Source organism: Elephas maximus, chromosome 17 (assembly GCF_024166365.1).
Source record: "Elephas maximus indicus isolate mEleMax1 chromosome 17, mEleMax1 primary haplotype, whole genome shotgun sequence".
NCBI lineage: Eukaryota > Metazoa > Chordata > Mammalia > Proboscidea > Elephantidae > Elephas > Elephas maximus.
In genome coordinates this window covers 89,509,738-89,528,068 of record NC_064835.1, presented here as the reverse complement: position 1 = coordinate 89,528,068, position 18,331 = coordinate 89,509,738, and the positions used below count along the sequence as shown (strand labels likewise).

At 46.9% G+C, this 18,331-nt stretch overlaps 2 protein-coding genes and 1 long non-coding RNA gene across 10 annotated transcripts in view; 2 read left to right on the top strand and 1 right to left on the bottom strand.

Moving 5' to 3' along the window:
- Positions 1-647, top strand: part of NPHP1 (nephrocystin 1) — a 92,857-nt gene extending 92,210 nt beyond the window's left edge. For 5 of the 6 annotated variants that reach the window (XM_049857630.1, XM_049857629.1, XM_049857631.1 and 2 more), the window contains one exon: positions 88-647. In XM_049857630.1, coding sequence (XP_049713587.1) covers positions 88-360 — 273 coding nt within the window. In that variant the 3' untranslated portion in view covers positions 361-647. The remainder of the gene's footprint in view (positions 1-87) is intronic. The other variant, XM_049857632.1, reaches the window with a different exon arrangement.
- A 352-nt stretch (positions 648-999) lies between these two features.
- On the bottom strand, positions 1,000-14,713 carry LOC126061221 (uncharacterized). 3 transcript variants are annotated; one of them, XR_007513715.1, is made up of 5 exons: positions 14,340-14,713; positions 14,008-14,090; positions 5,842-5,918; positions 3,282-3,414; positions 1,000-3,071 (listed from the first exon to the last, which is right to left on the bottom strand). It is a non-coding gene; the product is annotated as an uncharacterized LOC126061221 (long non-coding RNA). The 3 variants fall into 3 exon arrangements; XR_007513714.1 differs by having other exon boundaries at positions 1,000-3,414; positions 11,569-14,090; XR_007513713.1 differs by having other exon boundaries at positions 1,000-3,414.
- MALL (mal, T cell differentiation protein like) overlaps positions 14,117-18,331 on the top strand; it is a 28,285-nt gene continuing 24,070 nt past the window's right edge. The window contains exon 1 of the mRNA XM_049857639.1: positions 14,117-14,279. Coding sequence (XP_049713596.1) covers positions 14,172-14,279 — 108 coding nt within the window. The 5' untranslated portion in view covers positions 14,117-14,171. The remainder of the gene's footprint in view (positions 14,280-18,331) is intronic.

Here is an 18,331-nt window from a genome sequence, read left to right as displayed (position 1 = left end):
TGAACAGAGTTGGTAGAATTTAATACTTAAGACATAATGGTGGAATCTAGGGTTTATTCATACTGATCTGTGGTGGCGTTTCCCCAGGGAGACAGAGAGTTCCTGAAGGCCGCATTCACCCTGGTGTACCACGACTGTGTGTACCCACTCATCCATTCCACGCTCCTGCCTCCCTTCAGGTGGGCGGAAGAGGAGACGGAGGCCACGCGATGGAAAGTTATCGCCGACTTCCTGAAGCAAAACCAAGAAAAGGAGGGCGCTCTCCAAGCTTTGCTGGCACCCGAAGGAGTTCATGAGCCTTTTGACCTTTCAGAGCAGACTTATGACTTCTTAGGTGAAACGAGACAGAACGTGGCCTGACTCTCGGCCCCCGGAGTCTGGTGGACGCTCCATGGCAACAAATGAGTTGAGGTGACCAAAACAAGTGTCATAGTATGACTTAGGTTTTACTTTTTTGTAAAAAAAAAAAAAAAAACCAATTATTTGAATATGTTTTAAAACAATAAAATAAATGTTTATAAGGAATACTGTCATCTCTAAATTTAAAGATAATTTTTTCCAAAAATCATCTAACTTAAGTTTTATATTGATTGTATCTATGGATTTGTATAAAAGTAAGATTTCATCAAGAGCAAAATTATGACTACTCAGTAACTCCACGGAATGTGAGAAAATATTTGTAAACCATATATCTGATAAGGGTCTAGTATCCAGAATATATAAATTTATGATTATTGCTCGTAAATCCTGTGACATGAAGGGGAGATCAGAGTAACCTCTTTAAGAAAGTTGTGTTGTTACTTAATTCAGTTTAATATTTACATGCATTTGCCCTAATCAGACACAAAAGCAGATTCTAGTTTTGCCTTTTCAAACCCATGTAAGAAGTAGCCTTTCTAAAAAAAACCTTTTATGTGTTGAGGAATAGGATTAACTCATCCTTTCAAAGTACGAGGATGGGCTAATTGAGTCTTGTTGCATTTCAAATAAACGTGTGACTGCTGGTAAATTGTCCCATGCCTTTACTGTTAATAAGAAGGGATAGTCGCAACCGGCATTATTGAGTGCCCGCCAGTGAATCGGGCAGTGTTCTTCAGTAACCCAGCTGATCCTCACAACAGCCATAGGCAGTAGGTACTTTTTTCGCTTACAGCTGAAGAAATAGGCCAAGCAAAGTTAAGTCATTTGCCTAAAGTCAGAGCTGATAAGTGGCACAGCTATTACAGCAAGTAGGGGTAGCCTGTGTAATTCTTTACAGCCCCAGTGCTTCCCCTCATTAGTGCCAGCCTTTAAAGATTTCACTTGAAAATGAACTACACGAAGGCCATTGAAAGGGACAGAATTTAAAGTGTTTAACTTAGACAACGCGAGTACCGTTTGAGGCACTGTTGGCACACTGCCTTGAAAGAGGCATTTTGTTTATAGAGGTCCTCGTGTCATGAGGCGTCTAGGCCACATCTCAGTTAACGTATACCAAATCCTAACCTAAACTTACCTTGGGCCTCAAGCTCAGAAGTTAACAAGGCACGAGAGCTACCAGCCACAGATGTGAAGCCCTGTGACAGGCACAAGGCACTAAGCATACAGGTCCAGAAACCCAGTGCCGTTGAGTCGATTCTGACTCAGCGACCCTATAGGACAGAGTAGAACTGCCCCACAGAGTTTCCAAGGAGCGCCTGGCGGATTCGAACTGCTGACCCTTTGGTTAGCAGCCGTAGCACTTAACTGCTACGCCACCAGCATACAGGTAGTCCTTCTTAAGTGTCTGCCCCCCCTCTCCAAACTCCACCGTCCCACATTGGAGACCAGCTAGATTCAGAGAAATTTTCACGTGAATCCCTCATTGGGAAGGCCTTTTTTCTGTAAAATCCTTAATTACTGAGTGGAACGTTCTTCATTTTGTTTTTTAACCATTTGACTTATTCTTGGCATTATGCCAGGGGTGGAGTATTTTGAATGAAAGAAAACACTGCTCTGAGTTCCCTTCAGTGAATGTACAGCGAGAAAGAAGGGAGATAGCTTTCATTAGAATGCGTTTCCAAAGACAGTCTTCCCTGTTCATTTGAGAGTGTGTTGTGAGTGAACAAATGGGTAACTTCGAGTTTCTGACACAGGAAAGTACAAGCAGGCGTGAGAACACACATCCAGGGACACTGAGGCCAAAAGATGAGGCACTAAGTCAGTCAGTATAAGAAGATGGCACACATCCGCAGGTGCCATTGAGACTCCCGTGTCTCAGCTGGTGGAATCTTTTATTTCTTTTTTGACAATGAAACCTCTCTGACTTTCAAATATCACTTTTTAGCCTCTAAAACAGGAAGAGGTTGTCAGGGAGCCAAAAAACATTCTGGAAACAGATCGGGGCAGGTGGAGGGTGGGGAGTGGAGAGTGGGGTCTGTGCCAAGGAGCGTAACTTAACACATTGAATTAATTGAGAGAGCTGTGGGCAGGGAGGGGCAGTAGGGCCACCGGAAGACCTTTGCCAAGTGACTACACACAGTACCTATCTGCCCGGTACCTACCCATGAGGCCAGGGAGACGGCCCACATCAGAACCTCCTGGGGGATATCCTAAACTAAACTGCTGTACTCCCCAACCTCCAGACCGCTTGTCACTGGTTAAGTGTCATCTTTCTTGTGTCCACAGGAGCTGAAAAATGTTGCGATTCCCTTGTGTGAGCTTAGGCTGATTGTTAGGGGACACAGCATATATTAAAGAGAAGATACAATCTGCCTTCAATGATTTTATGGTTGAATATGTGAGGCCAGACCAACTCACATGGACCCAGTTGAAATATATGACACCATGTAAAGACGAAGTGGGCTTAACTTGCCAACCAGGTAGCAGCTGTGAAACTCATCTGTTTAACAAAGAAAGGAGATAGAAGTGTCGTCGGCTAGCTGAGGGCTTCATCCTTTGCACAGTGTAGGATATCTTTCACTGTGGACTCGCTCATCTTCCTCTTGTGTGACGCATTCCAAGTTGGGCGGTCTTCTCCGAGGCTTGGGGGACCAGAGCTAGCTGTCGCATAGCTGCTTTCTGTTCTCTTTCCTCAAAACAGCCAGATTTTGCTGGTGAAATAAGCCAGTCACAAAAGGATAAATACTGTATGAGACCACTACCGTAAAAACTCATGGAAAGGTTTACACACAAAAAGAAACAATCCGATGGTCACGAGGGAGGGGAGGGGTTGTTGTTAGGTGCTGTCAAGTCGGTTCCGACTCGTAGCAACTCTGTGTACCACAGAACGAAACACTGCCTGGTCCTGTGCCCATCCTTACAATCGTTATGCTTGAGCCCGTCGTTGGCAGCCACTGTGTCAGCCCATCTTGTTGAGGGTCTCCCTCTTTTCCGCTGACCCTGCACTTTGCCAAGCATGATGTCCTTCTCCAGGATACTCTACTTGTCTTACCCCTTTGGGAGCAAGGAAGAATGAAGAAAACTGAAGATATAAGAAAGATTAGTCCAGAGGACTAATGGACCACATCTACCACGCCCTCCACCAGACTGAACCCAGTACAACTAGATTGTCCCTGGTTACCACCACTGATTGATCTGACAGGGATCAGAAAAGAGGGTCCCAGATGGAGCTGGAGAAAAATGCAGAACAAAATTCTAACTCAAAAAGAAAAGACCAGACTTGCTGGCCTGACAAAGACTGGAGAAACCCTGAGTGTATGGCCCTCAGACGCCCTTTCAGCTCAGTAATGAAGTCACTCCTGGGGTCCATCCTTCAGCCAAAGATTGGACAGGCCCAGAAAACAAAACAACACTAAAGGGGCACAATAGCCCTGGGGCAGGGACTAGAAGGCAGGAGGGGACAGGAAAGCTAGTAATAGGGAACCCAGGGTTAAGAAGGGAGAGTGTTGACGTGTCGCAGGGTGGTTAACCAAGGTCACAAAACAATACGTGTACTAAGTGCTTGAGAAACTAGTTCTGTCAACCTTCGTCTAAGGTACAATTAAAAAAAAAAAAAATCCTACTTAGGGCTTGTCCAAGTCTTATGGTTGTGTGTTTATTCAGCACGGATTTACTGAGCACCTTATGTACTCTGGGCTCAGCATTAGGCTTCGAGGTTACAGCGGAAGCAGCTCTGACTTACAGTGGACAAGGCTAACAGGAATCACACAAACGTGCGATGGAGGAAGGGTACCGAGAGCTGGAAGAGCCTGTCGTATCTTCTTGTTGCATTTTAAATTGCTACAATACTGTGACAGGCAGAGTGCTCAGCTTATAGGCGTTCCGCCTTAGGTATGGGCACTCCTCCAGACTCCACCATCCCACACTGGAGACCAGCTGGATTCAGCGAAGGTTTCAGAGGGATCCCTCACCAGCTGAATCCCCACCACGCACTGTCTGAAGCTTGGGACACATGGATGTGATAACGTGACATCCCTCCACACCCACGCTTGCTGTCTGAACTCCCTGTATTTGGATGCAGTGACCACACTTACGTGGGTGCTGAGGGAGAAGTATAGCGGTGAGGGATGGGCTGTGGTCTGTCATAGGTAGGGACCTGGAGGCCTAGGGGTCTGTGACTCAGAACGACTGACAGCGGATGAGGGATTATAGGTCCATGTGCAGCAATATAAAACAAATCATTAATGAAATACAGCTTAAATTCTGGACTTTGGTAGTATGTCGATGGTACCGTCCATTTCTCTCTCATACTCAGTAAGACGGGCTGAACCTTAACCTGCTCATGTGTGTCTGACTTTTCCAGCAAAGATTAACTTTGTAGAACTTTGTCCTTTCAAAGGGATCACTTTGGGGTATAATAAAAAAAGGTTCTGTGCTTTCTGATCTCTTCTGCAGGTAGGCCTTGCTGGATGATCCAAATATTATCCCATTGGGTCTTTCTTCTTTTCTGTCCTTTGACCCTGAAGTGTGTTGTGCCTGCCCAGACTGCGCAGACGCCAGGACCCAGACTCAGTTCTCATCAACCACCACCTCCTCCCTAGACTGGGTCTGTGGGTGTTTGCCTTCTCTCTACCCCATTGGACAGTCAACATGGCCTTAATAGTAGAGATAGTAGCTGCAATCTAGTTGAGTCTGAATCATCAGGCCTGAGCACAGTGGGGTTTCTGTCCCTGCAGTATAACGGGGTGGGGGGGGTGGTGTGCTCCTGTTTCTGCAGTGGGAAGCCATTGTAGTGGACATCGGGGGCTCCTGCTGCCCAACATTCACACACTTCTCTCCTGGTAAACCACACACACACCCTTCCATTCCAGCTCCAGGAGTGGATTCTGATTGCCTAAACAGATGAGCATATCTCATTCCCCTGGCCACAGTGATCAGCATCTCCTTCCCTGGACAGTGCAGTGGGAGACATGAAATCTGGAAGGGTTGCATGAGGCAACGATTCTGCTACCTTGAGGGCAGAGTCTAGAGCTGGGTGTGCATGGGGAGTGGCACCAAGTGAGGTTAAGAATGAAGCCAGCTGCAGAGTGTGCAGAGCTGACAGAATCGAGGTCCTTGGTGGCATTGTTTGGGCCACTAGATCAAGTCTCACGTAAAGCCAACATTACCTCTCAACTTCTCCATTACCTGCCCTTCATTGTTAAAACCAGCTACATTGGTTTTTCTAACACATGCAATGGACAGAATCCTAACAGGTACAATGGCCTCTTCTTGCCCCAGCATTGCTGACTTTCTCCTGGCCTGGTCCTTATTTGTCAGGCAACTAGTAAATCTTTTCTGAACACCCAACAGGTATAAGGCAAATTATTGGTGAGGGGAAGCGTTTGGGGAAGAGGAGTAAAAAGAGGTAAGTATTTGACTCCAGCCTTTATGACTGAGAAGGTAGATTTCGTCATCCGAAAACGTATATTCAGTGCCTACCTGTGTGCCAGGCAGTATTCGAGATGGCGGAGACAGCTGTGGCCCACCACGGGAACAGTGTTACTCTCTCCTGAAGCCTACGTTCCAGGGAAGGGCAGAGGGCAGAGAGACGAACAATAGGCAAATCGATAAATAAGAAAACGGTTATAGAGTGGTCAATTAAAATAGGCTGAGGGAGTTTCAGTTCTGCTCAAATAGAGAAGGATTTTATACCTCCACTCTCCCACTGAATGAAACCAGAAGCTCTGAGAGATGCATGGAACAGCTATCTGAAGACTCTAAAAAGTAAACGCTGGCAGCACATTTGGGAAGGAAACTGGAATTCAGTACACCACCGACTAGTGGTGAATATCCCATTTTGTTTCCTCTGGTACTTCCCAGCCTGGGCTCAACGACAACCTAAAGCCCAGAACTGCCTATAGGATGCAGACAGAAATAGCCCCAAGAGAGCCCCTCTATTTCTGTTCTGAAGAGTGAGAAAGAGGCCCCTATGGGTAAGAGAGAGCGTAGGAAACCCCTGCTTACTGGTGTGTGGTTTTGTTGTTGTGTATGTGTGTTTTTGTAGTTTTTTTTCATTCTGTCCTGCCCCAGCTCCCATCCCAGGTGTCTTAGGCTAGGTTCTCTAGAGAAGCAAAACCAGTAAAGCATATAAATATGTATATATATACATAGAGAAAGAGATTTATACCAAGGAAATGGCTCATGTGGTTTAGAGGCTAGAAAACCCCAAGTCTGTGGGTCAGGCTGGAGGCTTCTCCTGACTCAATGGCTGCAGGGGCTGCTGATCCCAAGGTTGACGGGTCAGACGGCAGGGCTCTGGCTCACAGGCTGCAAAGAGCTACGAATCACAAGGTCAGCCGGGAAGACAGCAGATAAGCTGCCAGCTCCTCTCAAGAACCGGAGGTCAGACGAACAGGTGCCAGCTGCAGGATCCAGAGCGAGAAAAAGCCCATGAGCCTTGCCAGAAAGTCCACCTATATTGGATGCAGACTGTACCCCCAAGGAAACTCCCTTTAAACTGACTGACTACTCACAGCAGATCCCATCGTGGAGGCGGCTGCATCATTATACGACTGCCAAACTGCCAAACCACTGAGAATCATGGCCTAGCCAAGCTGACGCACAACCTTCACGACCATGCCAGGCAATCGAGTGCAAGCAGTGATGGTGATGGCAGCGGCAGCTGGCAAGATGCCTAGAATTCTGAGGGGGAAGAGGGGAGCCCTCCTCTCTGACCAGAGGAAATGTCCCAAGACATGGGAGGAATCACTATTGTTGGTTTCTTTCTTTTTTTTTTTTTTTCCTTTCTCTTTCTACCCTTTCACTTTTTGGCCATGGAGATAGATAGATGCATTTGCAGGAAATGTACCAGAACAGAGAGACTAAAACCCTGATTTTCTAGCCAGAGGACAAACGGGATTGAGGAGACTCCTGAAAGCTAGAAAATGTTGGGGAAAATCATGGAGAGGAGGGTGTTCACGAAAGTATCCCATAAGGTAGTATATGAATGCCTGGGTCACCCCCAACCTGATGCTAAACAGCACACAAAAGACGTTCAGAACTGGATTACAAGGCCCCAGACTGGCCTCAGGTCCAAGACTAGCACACACACACACAGCAGATCTAGCATCATTGTAAAGCCTTGAAAATTGAGCTGACAATGGAATCGCAGCCCAGAGAAAGCAGATAGGAACTTGCAACCTAAACCTAACCAGGTAGATTGCCTGCTAAACAAAATCAACATTCTCCATAAGGTTTAAGCAAGACCCATAATCTCATAATATTCAAAATGTCACAATATGATAAAAATTACTTGATATTTGAAGACCCATATATCAAGGAAAAAGACAACCAAGAGACACCAACTTCAAGATGACACAGTTATTGGAATTGAGACATTAAAGCAGTTGTTATAATCATGCTCCGTGAAGTAAGGGCAAACCCTCCTGAAATGAATGGAAAGGTAGAAAGTCTAAGCAGAGAGAAAAAAAAATCCAGTTGCCATTGAGTCAATTCCTACTCATGACGCCCCTACATGTTTCAGCGTGGAACTGCGCTCCATAGGGTTTTCATGGCTGTGAACTTTCAGAAGCAAATCGCCAGGCTTTTTTTTCTGAGATACTTCTAAGGGGGGTTGAACCACCAACCTTTTGGTTAGCAGCCCACCACTTAACCACCTGTACTATTCAGGGACTCCAAAGCAGAAAAATAGATGACACAAAAAAAGAAACAAATTGAAGTTTTAGAAACAAAAAAATGTAATAATCAAAATTTTAAAAAATTCGTTGAATAGACTCAGTAACAGAATGGAAATGACAGAGAACACTTAAGTCAGTGAACTTACAGATAGATCAATTTAAATTTTCCAATCTGAAAAACAGAGAAAATAAATTGGAAAAAAAGAACAAAGACTCAGGAAGCTGTGGGATAATACCAAAAGGTCTAACATTTATGTCACATCTGAGTTCCAGAAAAGAGGGGATGAAGACTGTAGTGAAGAAAATAAAATATATTTGGAAAAATAATGTCTTTCCCAAATTTGGTGAAAGACAAAGTTACAGATTAAAGAAGCCCAGTAAACGCCAGACAGGATAAGACCCAAGAAATCCATGCCCAGTCATAGCATAATCAAGATACTAAAACAAAAGACAATGAAAAAAAATCTTGAAAACATCCAGAAACAAACAAAACAAAGCATTAAATATAGGTGTCTTAGTTTCTTAGTGCTGCTATAACAGAAATATTGCAAGTGGGTGGCTTTAAGGAACAGAAATTAATTTTCTCACAGTTTAGGAAGCTAGGAGTCCAAATTCAGGGTCCTTGTCTCTTTTCAGCTTCTGTTCCTTGGTTCCTTGGCGATCTTCATGTGATGTTGCATCTGTCTTTTCCCATCTCTGCTTCCTAACTTCTGCTCTTTTTATGTCTCAAAAGTGATTGATTTAAGACACACCTGACATGTCCTCATTAACATAACAAAGAAAACCCTATTCCAAAATGGGGCTACATCCACAGGTGTAGTGGTTAGGATTTATAACACGCATTTTGGGGGGACCTAATCAGTTCATAACAATGGGGAGCAACAACCTGAATGACTGGAATTGTCACTGGAAATCACAGAGGCTGGAAGGCAGTGAAACGGCGTTCTTAAAGTGCTGAAGAAAAAAACAACCAGAATTCCATATTCCACAAAAATATCATCCAGGAAAGAAGGAGCAATAAAGACATTCTGAGGTGAAGGAAGACTAAGATGATTCACTGCCACCAGACCTGATCTTTAGAAGCTCGTCACAAACCAGAGGGAAGACTGGGACTTTAGGAATGAAAGAACAGCAACGAACGGTAAACGTCTGGGCGAATGTAATAGGCTTTCTTTTCTTTTAACTTTTCTAAAATGTGTGTAATGATTGAAAACAAAAATTGTAACATTGTCTGATGGGGTTTTTAATTTATGACAACTTAAAGACGAGAAAGTAAAGGGACCCATATGGTGATGAGGGTTCTGTATTCTACCTTAAATGGTAAAATATTAATTCAGTGTAGAGTGTGGTAGTTAATTACATATATTGTGATTCCCAGAGCAATTTCTAAATAAATAACACACAGAGACATAGTAAAAACTCAATAAATAATTAAAATGAAATATTAAAAGTATTTTTAAAAACCCAAAAGAATTCAAGAAAGAGGAAACAGAGAAGTAAAATACAGAGTGAACAAGGAAAAGACAATACAAAACAAATATGGCAGACCTAACCCTAAACATAATCAATAATTACATTAAATGTAAATGGTCTAAACATACTAAGTTAAAAAAAAAAAAAAACTTGCAGAATGACTTTTTTTAAAAAGACCTAATTATGTCTTATCCAAAGGAGTCCTGGTGGTGCAGTGGCAAAGTGCTTGGCTGCTAACCAAAAGGTTGGCAGTTCAAACCCACCAACTGCTCCATGGGAGAAAGATGTGGTAGTCTGTTTCCATAAACATTACAGCCTTGGAAGCCCCATGGGGCAGTTCTACTCTGTCCTATAGGATTGCTGTGAGTTAGAACTGACTCGAGGGCGATGGGTTTAGTCTAGTTTGATAATGTATCTGTGGTGGTCAAGGTTTTGCATCAACTTGGCCGTGATTTGCAGTGGTTTGGCAGATCTTGCGTAATCATCCTCCATTCTATGGTCTGGTGTGAGCAGCCAGTCAACCGAAAGGGGAGTTTTCTTGGAGATATGGCCTCCATCCAGTATAAATGACATGCCAGCAAACCTCTTTTTCTCAATTCTGCATCTGACTTGTCATCATTGGACCTCTGGTCCTTGGGATGTGAGCCAGTAGCTGCTCCTGACATTCACATTTTGGGATTCACCGGCTTCCAAAACCCTGTGAGCTTGTAGCCTTCTGCCTAACCTGCCGATTTTGGGTTTGTCAACCCCTACAACTGTGTGAGTCAGGAGAAGCCTCCAACCTGACACCTGACCCATGGATTTGGGACTTGCCAGCTTCTACAATGGCATGAGCCATTTCCTTGAAATAAATCTCTCTATATATTTATTTAAATGGTTCACTGGCTTTGCTTCTCTAGAGAACCCAGCTTAAGACAGTACCCACAGAAAAACCATTATAAATACAGTGGTATAGGTAAGTTAAACAAGGAGCCCTGGTGGTGCAGTGGTTAAGCGCTTGGCTGCCAACCACAAGGTTGATAGTTCAGTCCACCGTGGCTCCATGGGAGAAAGACGTGGTGATCTTCTTCCATAAAGATTACCCAGAACCCAGATTACAGCCTAAGAAACCCTATGGGGCAGTTCTACTCTGTCACATGGGGTTGCTGTGAGTCAAAATTGACCCAGCAGCACCTAACAATAACAGGTAAGTTAAAAATAAAAGAATGGAAAAATATATACCATGTAAGTGCCTAGTAATATATATGCAAACTGTTGTTGTTAGATGCCATCAAGTCAGTTCCGACTCATGGCAACCCCACGGTTACAGTACATAGTCGAACTGCTCCATAGGATTTTCTTGGCCAGAATCTTGACGGAAGCAGATTGCCAGGCCTATCTTCCAAGGTACCACTGGGTCGGTTTGAACCACCAACCTTTAGGTTAGCAGTTGGCCACTAACTGCTTACACCACTTAGGTACCTGTGCAAACACTAATTATAACAACTGTAACTTGTATATATTATTGGTGGGAATATAAATGGTTCAAATACTTTAGAGGATAGTTTGGCATTATCTGCTAAAAACACAAACCCACAATTCCACTCCTGAGACTATTCCCAATATTCCCAATAGAAACACACACATATGGTGCACCAAGGTATGTGTTCTAGAATGTTCATAGCAGCATTATTTATAATAGCCCCACATTGAAAGAGTTCCATAAATGATAGAATGTATAAAGAAACCGTAGTATATTTATACAACCCAATACTACACAGCAGTAAATTACCCACAGCCACACAAGAATGTGAGTCTCACAAACACAATGCTGAGTGGAAGAAGCCAGACACGAAGGAGTCCCTGCTGTATTATCTCATACAGAAACAAGCAAATCTACCCATGGGGTTAGACATCGGGACGGTGATAATCTCGGGAGAGGGAGAGAGAGAAATGATTGGGAGGGGGCTGGCAATGTTCTATTTCTGGGTCTGGGTGGTGGCTTCATGGTCTGTGTGTTACGTAATTTTTCTGTAATTTTAAGACAGTTTTTAAAAATCAGAATGGAAATACTGACCTGAGAATGTGCTAGCCTTGCTGTGGATAACAAAGGCAGCCAGAAGAGAAGTGATTTCAGGATTAGAATTAGAAAAACAGGTTCTTATTATGCAAACTCTCCTGGTTGCTTCCTATGTATTATCTCATTTAATCCTCTCCGAGGCAGCGTAACTGTAATCAACAGCATCAAGCACATTTGAGTGGTTTCAGGATCAGTTCGCCTAATCCTCAGCCCCACATGGTGGAAACCAGCAGGCCCTTTGCAGAGGAGTCCTGGAGGCGCTTTTGCTGGACCTGGCATTCCCCACAGCCTCACACCAAGCTCTTGACCTTGTCTCCAAATACGTTCATACCCAAAGACCTAGAGAGTCATTGACTGGGTTGTAAGGTAAAGATGTTTTTCTTACAGCTCTAAATTTCTTCTTATGGAATCTCAACTCCTGTGATGCGTTATAAAACCTATAGTTTTCTCATAAATAGCCTAATTAAAAAAAAAAAAATACAGCGCGTTATACTTTGCTGAAAAAGGAGCCCTGGTGACATAGTGGTTAAGCACTTGGCTGCTAACTGAAAGGTCCCTGGTTTGAACCCACCAGCCGGTCTGCAGAAGAAAGATGTACTTCCGTAGTGATTACAGCCTTGGAAACCCTATGGGGCAGTTCTACTCTGTCCTATAGGGTCGCTATGGGTTGGAATCGACTCGACGGCAACAGGTTTTTTGTTGCATATTATGAAACATTATTTGGTTAAATGTAAACATTCAAAATATACCAATTTTTTTTATAGCCTTGTTTCGTCACAGCTTCATTTTTTAATGTTCTGCTTTTGCCTCAGAGTGTGGAAGTGGCTCCAGCCCTCAGCCTCTGAGGGGTTCCAGGTCCTATTGTTATCTCTGTTTCATAAATGAGAAATGAGCCTGAAAAAAGGTGGTTTTCCTTCTTACTTTACCTTAAGCTTTTCCCACTGTACCATGTTGCCTGTTAGGTCAGAGGTCTCCTATCATCCCTAAGAGTGGCACAGCACTTATCTGCAACATTTATGAGAGATGGCAAGAGGTGGGACTCCTGGGGAAATGTCTGTTTTGTTGGGTGAATCCAGGAAACAGGATGGCCGTGGCAGCGGCCTCAACCTTCCTAGGTTTCCACAGGCCTGGGTGAAGGAGGCGACCACGCTGGTTTGAGGTTTACCTGGTGTGCTGCTGCCTGTCCTTACAAGGCCTTTGCTTTTGACTTCATTTGTCCAAACTCCCCCTCTCCCTTGGTTCTCCCCAGACCAGGCAAAGGCCAATTGGCAGCTCCACTCCAGGTCCCCAGACAGCAGTCCAGCAATTCACTGTTCTTGTTAATGAACGTGGCACAGGGCCCTCCCAGACCCTTGTCAGAGGACATCCAGTTACCCCAGCTCTCACGGCCGTCCTCCCCACATCCTGGCTTCTCACAGGACTGGCTTCCCAAACGGCCTGCTGAGGCCACAGAGGGCTGGCAGAAGGGAGTCCCAAGCCCCAAGCATCCTGAGCACACCCTGCAGCTGCGCCCGAGGACCAGGCCTTCCTGCAGGGCGGGTCAGAGAAATAAGGTGGAGGAGGGGACACTAAGTCACCAGGACCTGTCCTTGTATGAAAGGACTGGCTTGTCCCCGGGTCACAGGCTTGCAGCCAGCCCCCACACTCCACAAGTGGGCGAGGCCAGGAAGGAACTGCCTGGCCCCAGGCCCCCGCTTGGCTTGGGTCCAGCTAGGGACGGAGTGGGCAGGATGGGCTGAGAGGGAACACCCAGCCAGCCCAGCAAGGTCTTCCTCGGTGCCCACCCTCTGTCCACAGGGAGAGCAGCAGGGCCGCTGCGGGCCCCTCTCAGAGGAAAGGAGGACGTGAAGGAGCTATAAAGAAAAGGAAGGAAAAGGCCAGGTTCCCAGGGTGGGGAGCAGAAAGTGTGGCCGCTCCTCCCCATTCTAGTTTGAGGCTGGGGTTTCCCCCCGAGAGTGGAGAAAGGACTCACATAGGAAGGGCTAGTGGATGTAGGAGTGAGTGTTGTCAATGACCGGCCTGTAAGCTTGACAGGTACTTGTAGTTCTCAGTCTCCTCATCCACAAAAGGCAAGCACAGGCTGGCATGAGTACCAGAGGTCGGCTCGTAGTAACACGACCCCACATGTGTCAGAGTAGAACTGCTTTCCTGGCCGTAATCTCTAGGGAAGCAGTTCTCCAGGCCTTTCTTCCGTGGTGCCTCTGGGTAGGTTCAAACCACCAAACTTTTAGGTTAGTAGTCTAGGTGTAGACTCTCAGTAAAGGTCTGTGTTACCCCAAACAGCCCTAGCCTCTCCTCTGGGCAGAGTGGGGGTGAACTGCTGTCATGAGGAATTCAAACGTTCCTTAGGGGAGAAAGGCTTCCCTACCCTCTTCCCTCTTCTCCCCAGCCACTGCGCTGCCAGCAAGGCCCATCGGCTGCTGGCTGCACACTCACCGATGACTCCTTGGCTGGAGCGAGTGGAAGGACCTGCTCGGCTGGAACGTTCTTTCCCTCCCCACGACGTCCGATGGGTGTGTCTGGCAAGGGTGATATTTGAAGGGCTGCGGCTGCGGGCTGGCAAGCTGCTGCTGCCAGGGCGCGAGCAAGCTCGGTGAGAGATGGCCTCCCGGGAGGCCCCGCCGCCCACCAGCTACGCCCCGTCCGATGTGCCCTCGGGGGTTGCTCTGTTCTTCTCCATCCCCTTTGCCTTCTTCCTGCCTGAGGTGGTGAGTGCAGCCCCTTGTAGGGGGACCGGGGAGGGTGCCCACTCCCAGGAGGATACCTACCCACGCTGGGCTCAGAGCTGGGAGTGCTCTTTGACAGACCACCGCCTGATCCCTTCCACCCTGTGTCCCTCCCGTCTGCAGGATGGGTGGGTTTCCTCTTTCTAAGACAAATCTCTGCTGTGGGTGAAGGCGGCTGTCCTGGTGCTTGGAGGGGTGGGGGCAGGTGGCTATAACATCCAGGGTCCTTAGGAAGATGCTGGAAACGGACTTGTCTTACAGGGTTTCTGTCCTTTACATTTGCGTCTGTTTGTTCCTTTTTGAAGTTTAAAATGAGGGACTCCGCCTCGATTTCTGAGAAGAGGGATTTCCTTAATTGTCATGCCAGCTGACTTGGACCTTTGGCTTGTGTGTGCTCCACACACAAGGTAGCTTATGGCACGGCCACGAAACGGGTGTGTTGGGCATCCGGTTGCCCATAAGAACCTGTCTCTGCATTACTCTCTGAGGTGCCACACAGCCCGGTTGTAGCACTAGTCCCTACCAGGGGCTGGGCACCCCAGTCCGTAGGGCTCTGCCTATGAGCACGACAATTCCCGGGGCAGGAAGAGTGTACCCCTCCCAGTGGGTTGTTCTGCTCTCTTTTCGCCCACATGGAGGCCGCGGTTGGGTGAACAGTTCAGGCAAAGGGGTTTGTTTTGACCTTCAAACCCCTTCTGAAATGTCTAGCTTGTGGGTGATGTTTTCCTACCTGCTCAGTGCTGCTCCAGGGCCAGGAGGAAGAGACAGAAAGTGGCTCCACCTTTAAACTGGCCCTGCTCACTCCACCCTCATCATCAGCCTGCAAGGCTGAGCCTGGCTTGAACGGCCTCCGGGTAAACTGGTTAAAAAGCAGCCATCTATGCCAACAAGTAAGGGAAGTCGTGTAGGGTGGGCCCAGCTTTTGGGTGGCTTCACTGAAACCCCACCCAAGATGCAGGCTTCTGTCTGGGCTGCCACCTCAGAGACACAGGGGTGGGCATCCCGCCACACTGATGACATCTTAGGGCCTTGAGAGTTCTGTGTGCCAGGAACTGGGCATGTCCCTCACTAAGGAGCACCCACATAAACCGCCATAATGGGGTTGGCTCCACGGCTTTTTCTTGAGTACACGTGCAAGCTACCAGAGACAGAGCCCTGCCTTCAGGTTGTCCCCATGTGCTGGAGAAGAAATGCCCCCACAGTCCCTCTCCACAGCGGCCTGTGCTCCAGGGGAGATATCTGGTAGGGCCGATTCCCCAGGCTGGAGCAAAAGAGGGAAAGGCTCAGTGTTCAGGAGAGAACAACTGGCAGGAGGCTGGAGGGATAAGCTTCGTGCTCAGGCAAGCAGCTCAGGTGAGAACCTTCAAGAGAGGGGCTCAGCTCAGCTCATGACGCCACTGCACCTCGCACTCATCAAGGCATTTCCCAAAACAAAAACCAAACCCCTGCCCTGGAGTTGATTCCAACTCATAGCGACCCTATAGGATGGAGTAGAACTGCCCCATAGCGTTTCCGAGGAGCAGCTGGTGGGTTTGAACGCAGGCCTTTTGGTTAGTAGCTAAGCTCTTAACCAACCACTGCACCACCAGGACTCCAAGGTGTTTCTCAGGGGAGTATAACCAAACCCACTGCTGTCAAGTCAATTCCAACTCGTAGCAACCGCACAGGTTTCCAAGGCTGTAATCTTTACGGAAGCAGACGGCCACATCTTTCTCCCACAGAGCCGCTGGTGGTTTCGCACCGCCAAGCTTTCGGTTACAGCCAATTGCCTGAACCACTGCACCACCAGGGCTCCTCAGGGAAGTAGACTGCATGGTTATGTTGGACTCTTTGGTTTTAAGTATTTGGGGGGAGGGGGCTGGAGATGTTGTCACTGGTTCAATTTTACTTGTTTATTTTTATTTTGAAATAGTTTCAGATTTACGGCAAGGTATAAAAACAGAACTGAGAGTTCCCATGTGCTCTTCACTTAAACAGACAAACCAAACCAGTTGTCTTCAAGTTGATTCTGACCCATAGTGACCCCATAGGACAGAGTAGAACTGCCCCCCCCCCAGGGTTTCCAAGGCTGTGATCTTCATGGAAGCAGCCTGCCCCATCTTTCTCCCAAGCAGCGGCTGGTGGGCTCGAACCACTGACGTTTTGGTTAGCAGCTGAGCACTTAGCCACTGCTCTGCCAGGGCTCCTTACTCTTCACTCAGCTTCCCCTAACGCTAACATCTGTACTGTGATTGAAATCAGGAAATGAACATTGATACTGTACCATTAATTATTCTATAAACCTTATTCAATTTTTGCTAGTTTCACACTAACGTCCTTTTTCTGGTCCAGGATCCCAGTCAGTTGTCACCTCTCTTCCACATCTTTCATCTGGGGCAGTCCCTCAGTCTTTGTCTTGACTCTTTTGAAAAGTACTGATCAGTTATTTTATAGGATGTCCCTCAGTTAGTTTTGTGTGATGTTTTCTCCTTACAATTTTATTATTTTTAATTCACAAGTAATCTTTATTTGTTGAAAACTTAGAAAGTACAGAAATAAATACAATCCATGTATAACTGGGGTGTCTTTGCAGATATCCTCAGGTATTTCTGGATATTCACGGATACGTATGCGTGCGCACACCTAAGGGAGTGACACTGTAACTGCTTTTCCCTTAAATGGGCCTTTTCAGCCTGGAATGTGGGGTCATGTGTGTCTTATATCTGGGGTGACGGACGGGAGGTAAGCAGCAAGAGGAGGAAAGAATATTGGGGTGGTGGGTGGTTCTGACTCCAAGACTTGCTGGGCTGGAGCGTGTGAGTTGGCCTCAGCAGAGGCCACTCTGCCTCTGAACACCTGGGTGTGCTGCCCGCTTCTGCCCAGTGGGGTGACCTCAGAGCACCAGGCCTCTGGGTCCCAGCAGGTTCTCCTGCTTGGGGGCAGCAGCAGGACAGAGAGGAGCATGTTTTTCTAGGGCCGTGAGTCCAGAGGGCACTAAAACCGGGAGCTCAGGCCAGCAAGAGGCAGGGAAAACAAAAGCCAGCGGCCTGGATCCAGATGACCGGGGAGCCCAGGGTGGGCATCACAGAGGTCTGCAACCACACTGCCCTCAGCCACTTAAACAAGGGCTCAAACAAGACCCGGAGCTCTCCCCGTCCATTTGCCTAAGGCCCCATGCCACCCCGGCTGGCCAGAGGCATTCTCTGGCTCTTTTGTATGACATCAACACCAGGAATTAGACACTGGAAAAATGTATGTGGGTTTTCATGCCTTTTTATCACGTGTGTAGAGTCCGGTAACAACCATCACAATCAGGATACGGGCCTATTCCAGCACCACAAACATCTCCCTCCTGCCCCTTTTTAGTCACACCACCCCCCCACCATTCCCAACCCCTGCAGCCACTGATCCAGCCTCCACCCTCCAGTCCTGTCGTGTTGAGGGTGTTATGTAAATAAATGGAGTCACGCAGAGTGTGACCTTCTGAGATTGGCTTTGCCCACTCGGCATAATGACTTTGAGATCCATCCAAGACGTTGCAGGTATCAATACCCGTTGCCATCAAGTTGATTCCAACTCATAGCAGCCCTATAGGGCAGACTAGGACTGCCCCATAGAGTTTCCAGGGAGTGGCCGGTGGATTCAAATGGCCGACCTTTTGGTTAGCAGCCGAGCCCTTAACCACAGCTCCACCAGGGCTCCTCAGGTATCAGTGGCATGTTTAGTGGACGTACCGTCGTTGTGTGTTCCTGCAACTGTTCACCTGTGGTGGGGCATTTGGGTTATTTCCAGATCGGGGCTGTTTGCAATAAAACTGCTATGAAAATTTGTGTGCAGGTTTTTGTGGGATGTACGTTCCTCTGGGGAAAGTGCCCAAGAGTGTGATTGCTGGGCTGTCTGTCTAATAAGAGTATCTTCAGTTTTTTAAAGAAACTGCCCAGGGTTTCCAGAGTCGCTGTGCCCTTTCACATTCCCACCACCGATGTATGAGACTGTTGGAGACTTTAACAGTAATTCGTATTTTGTTTTAGTTTATTGTTGAATTCCTATTTCTC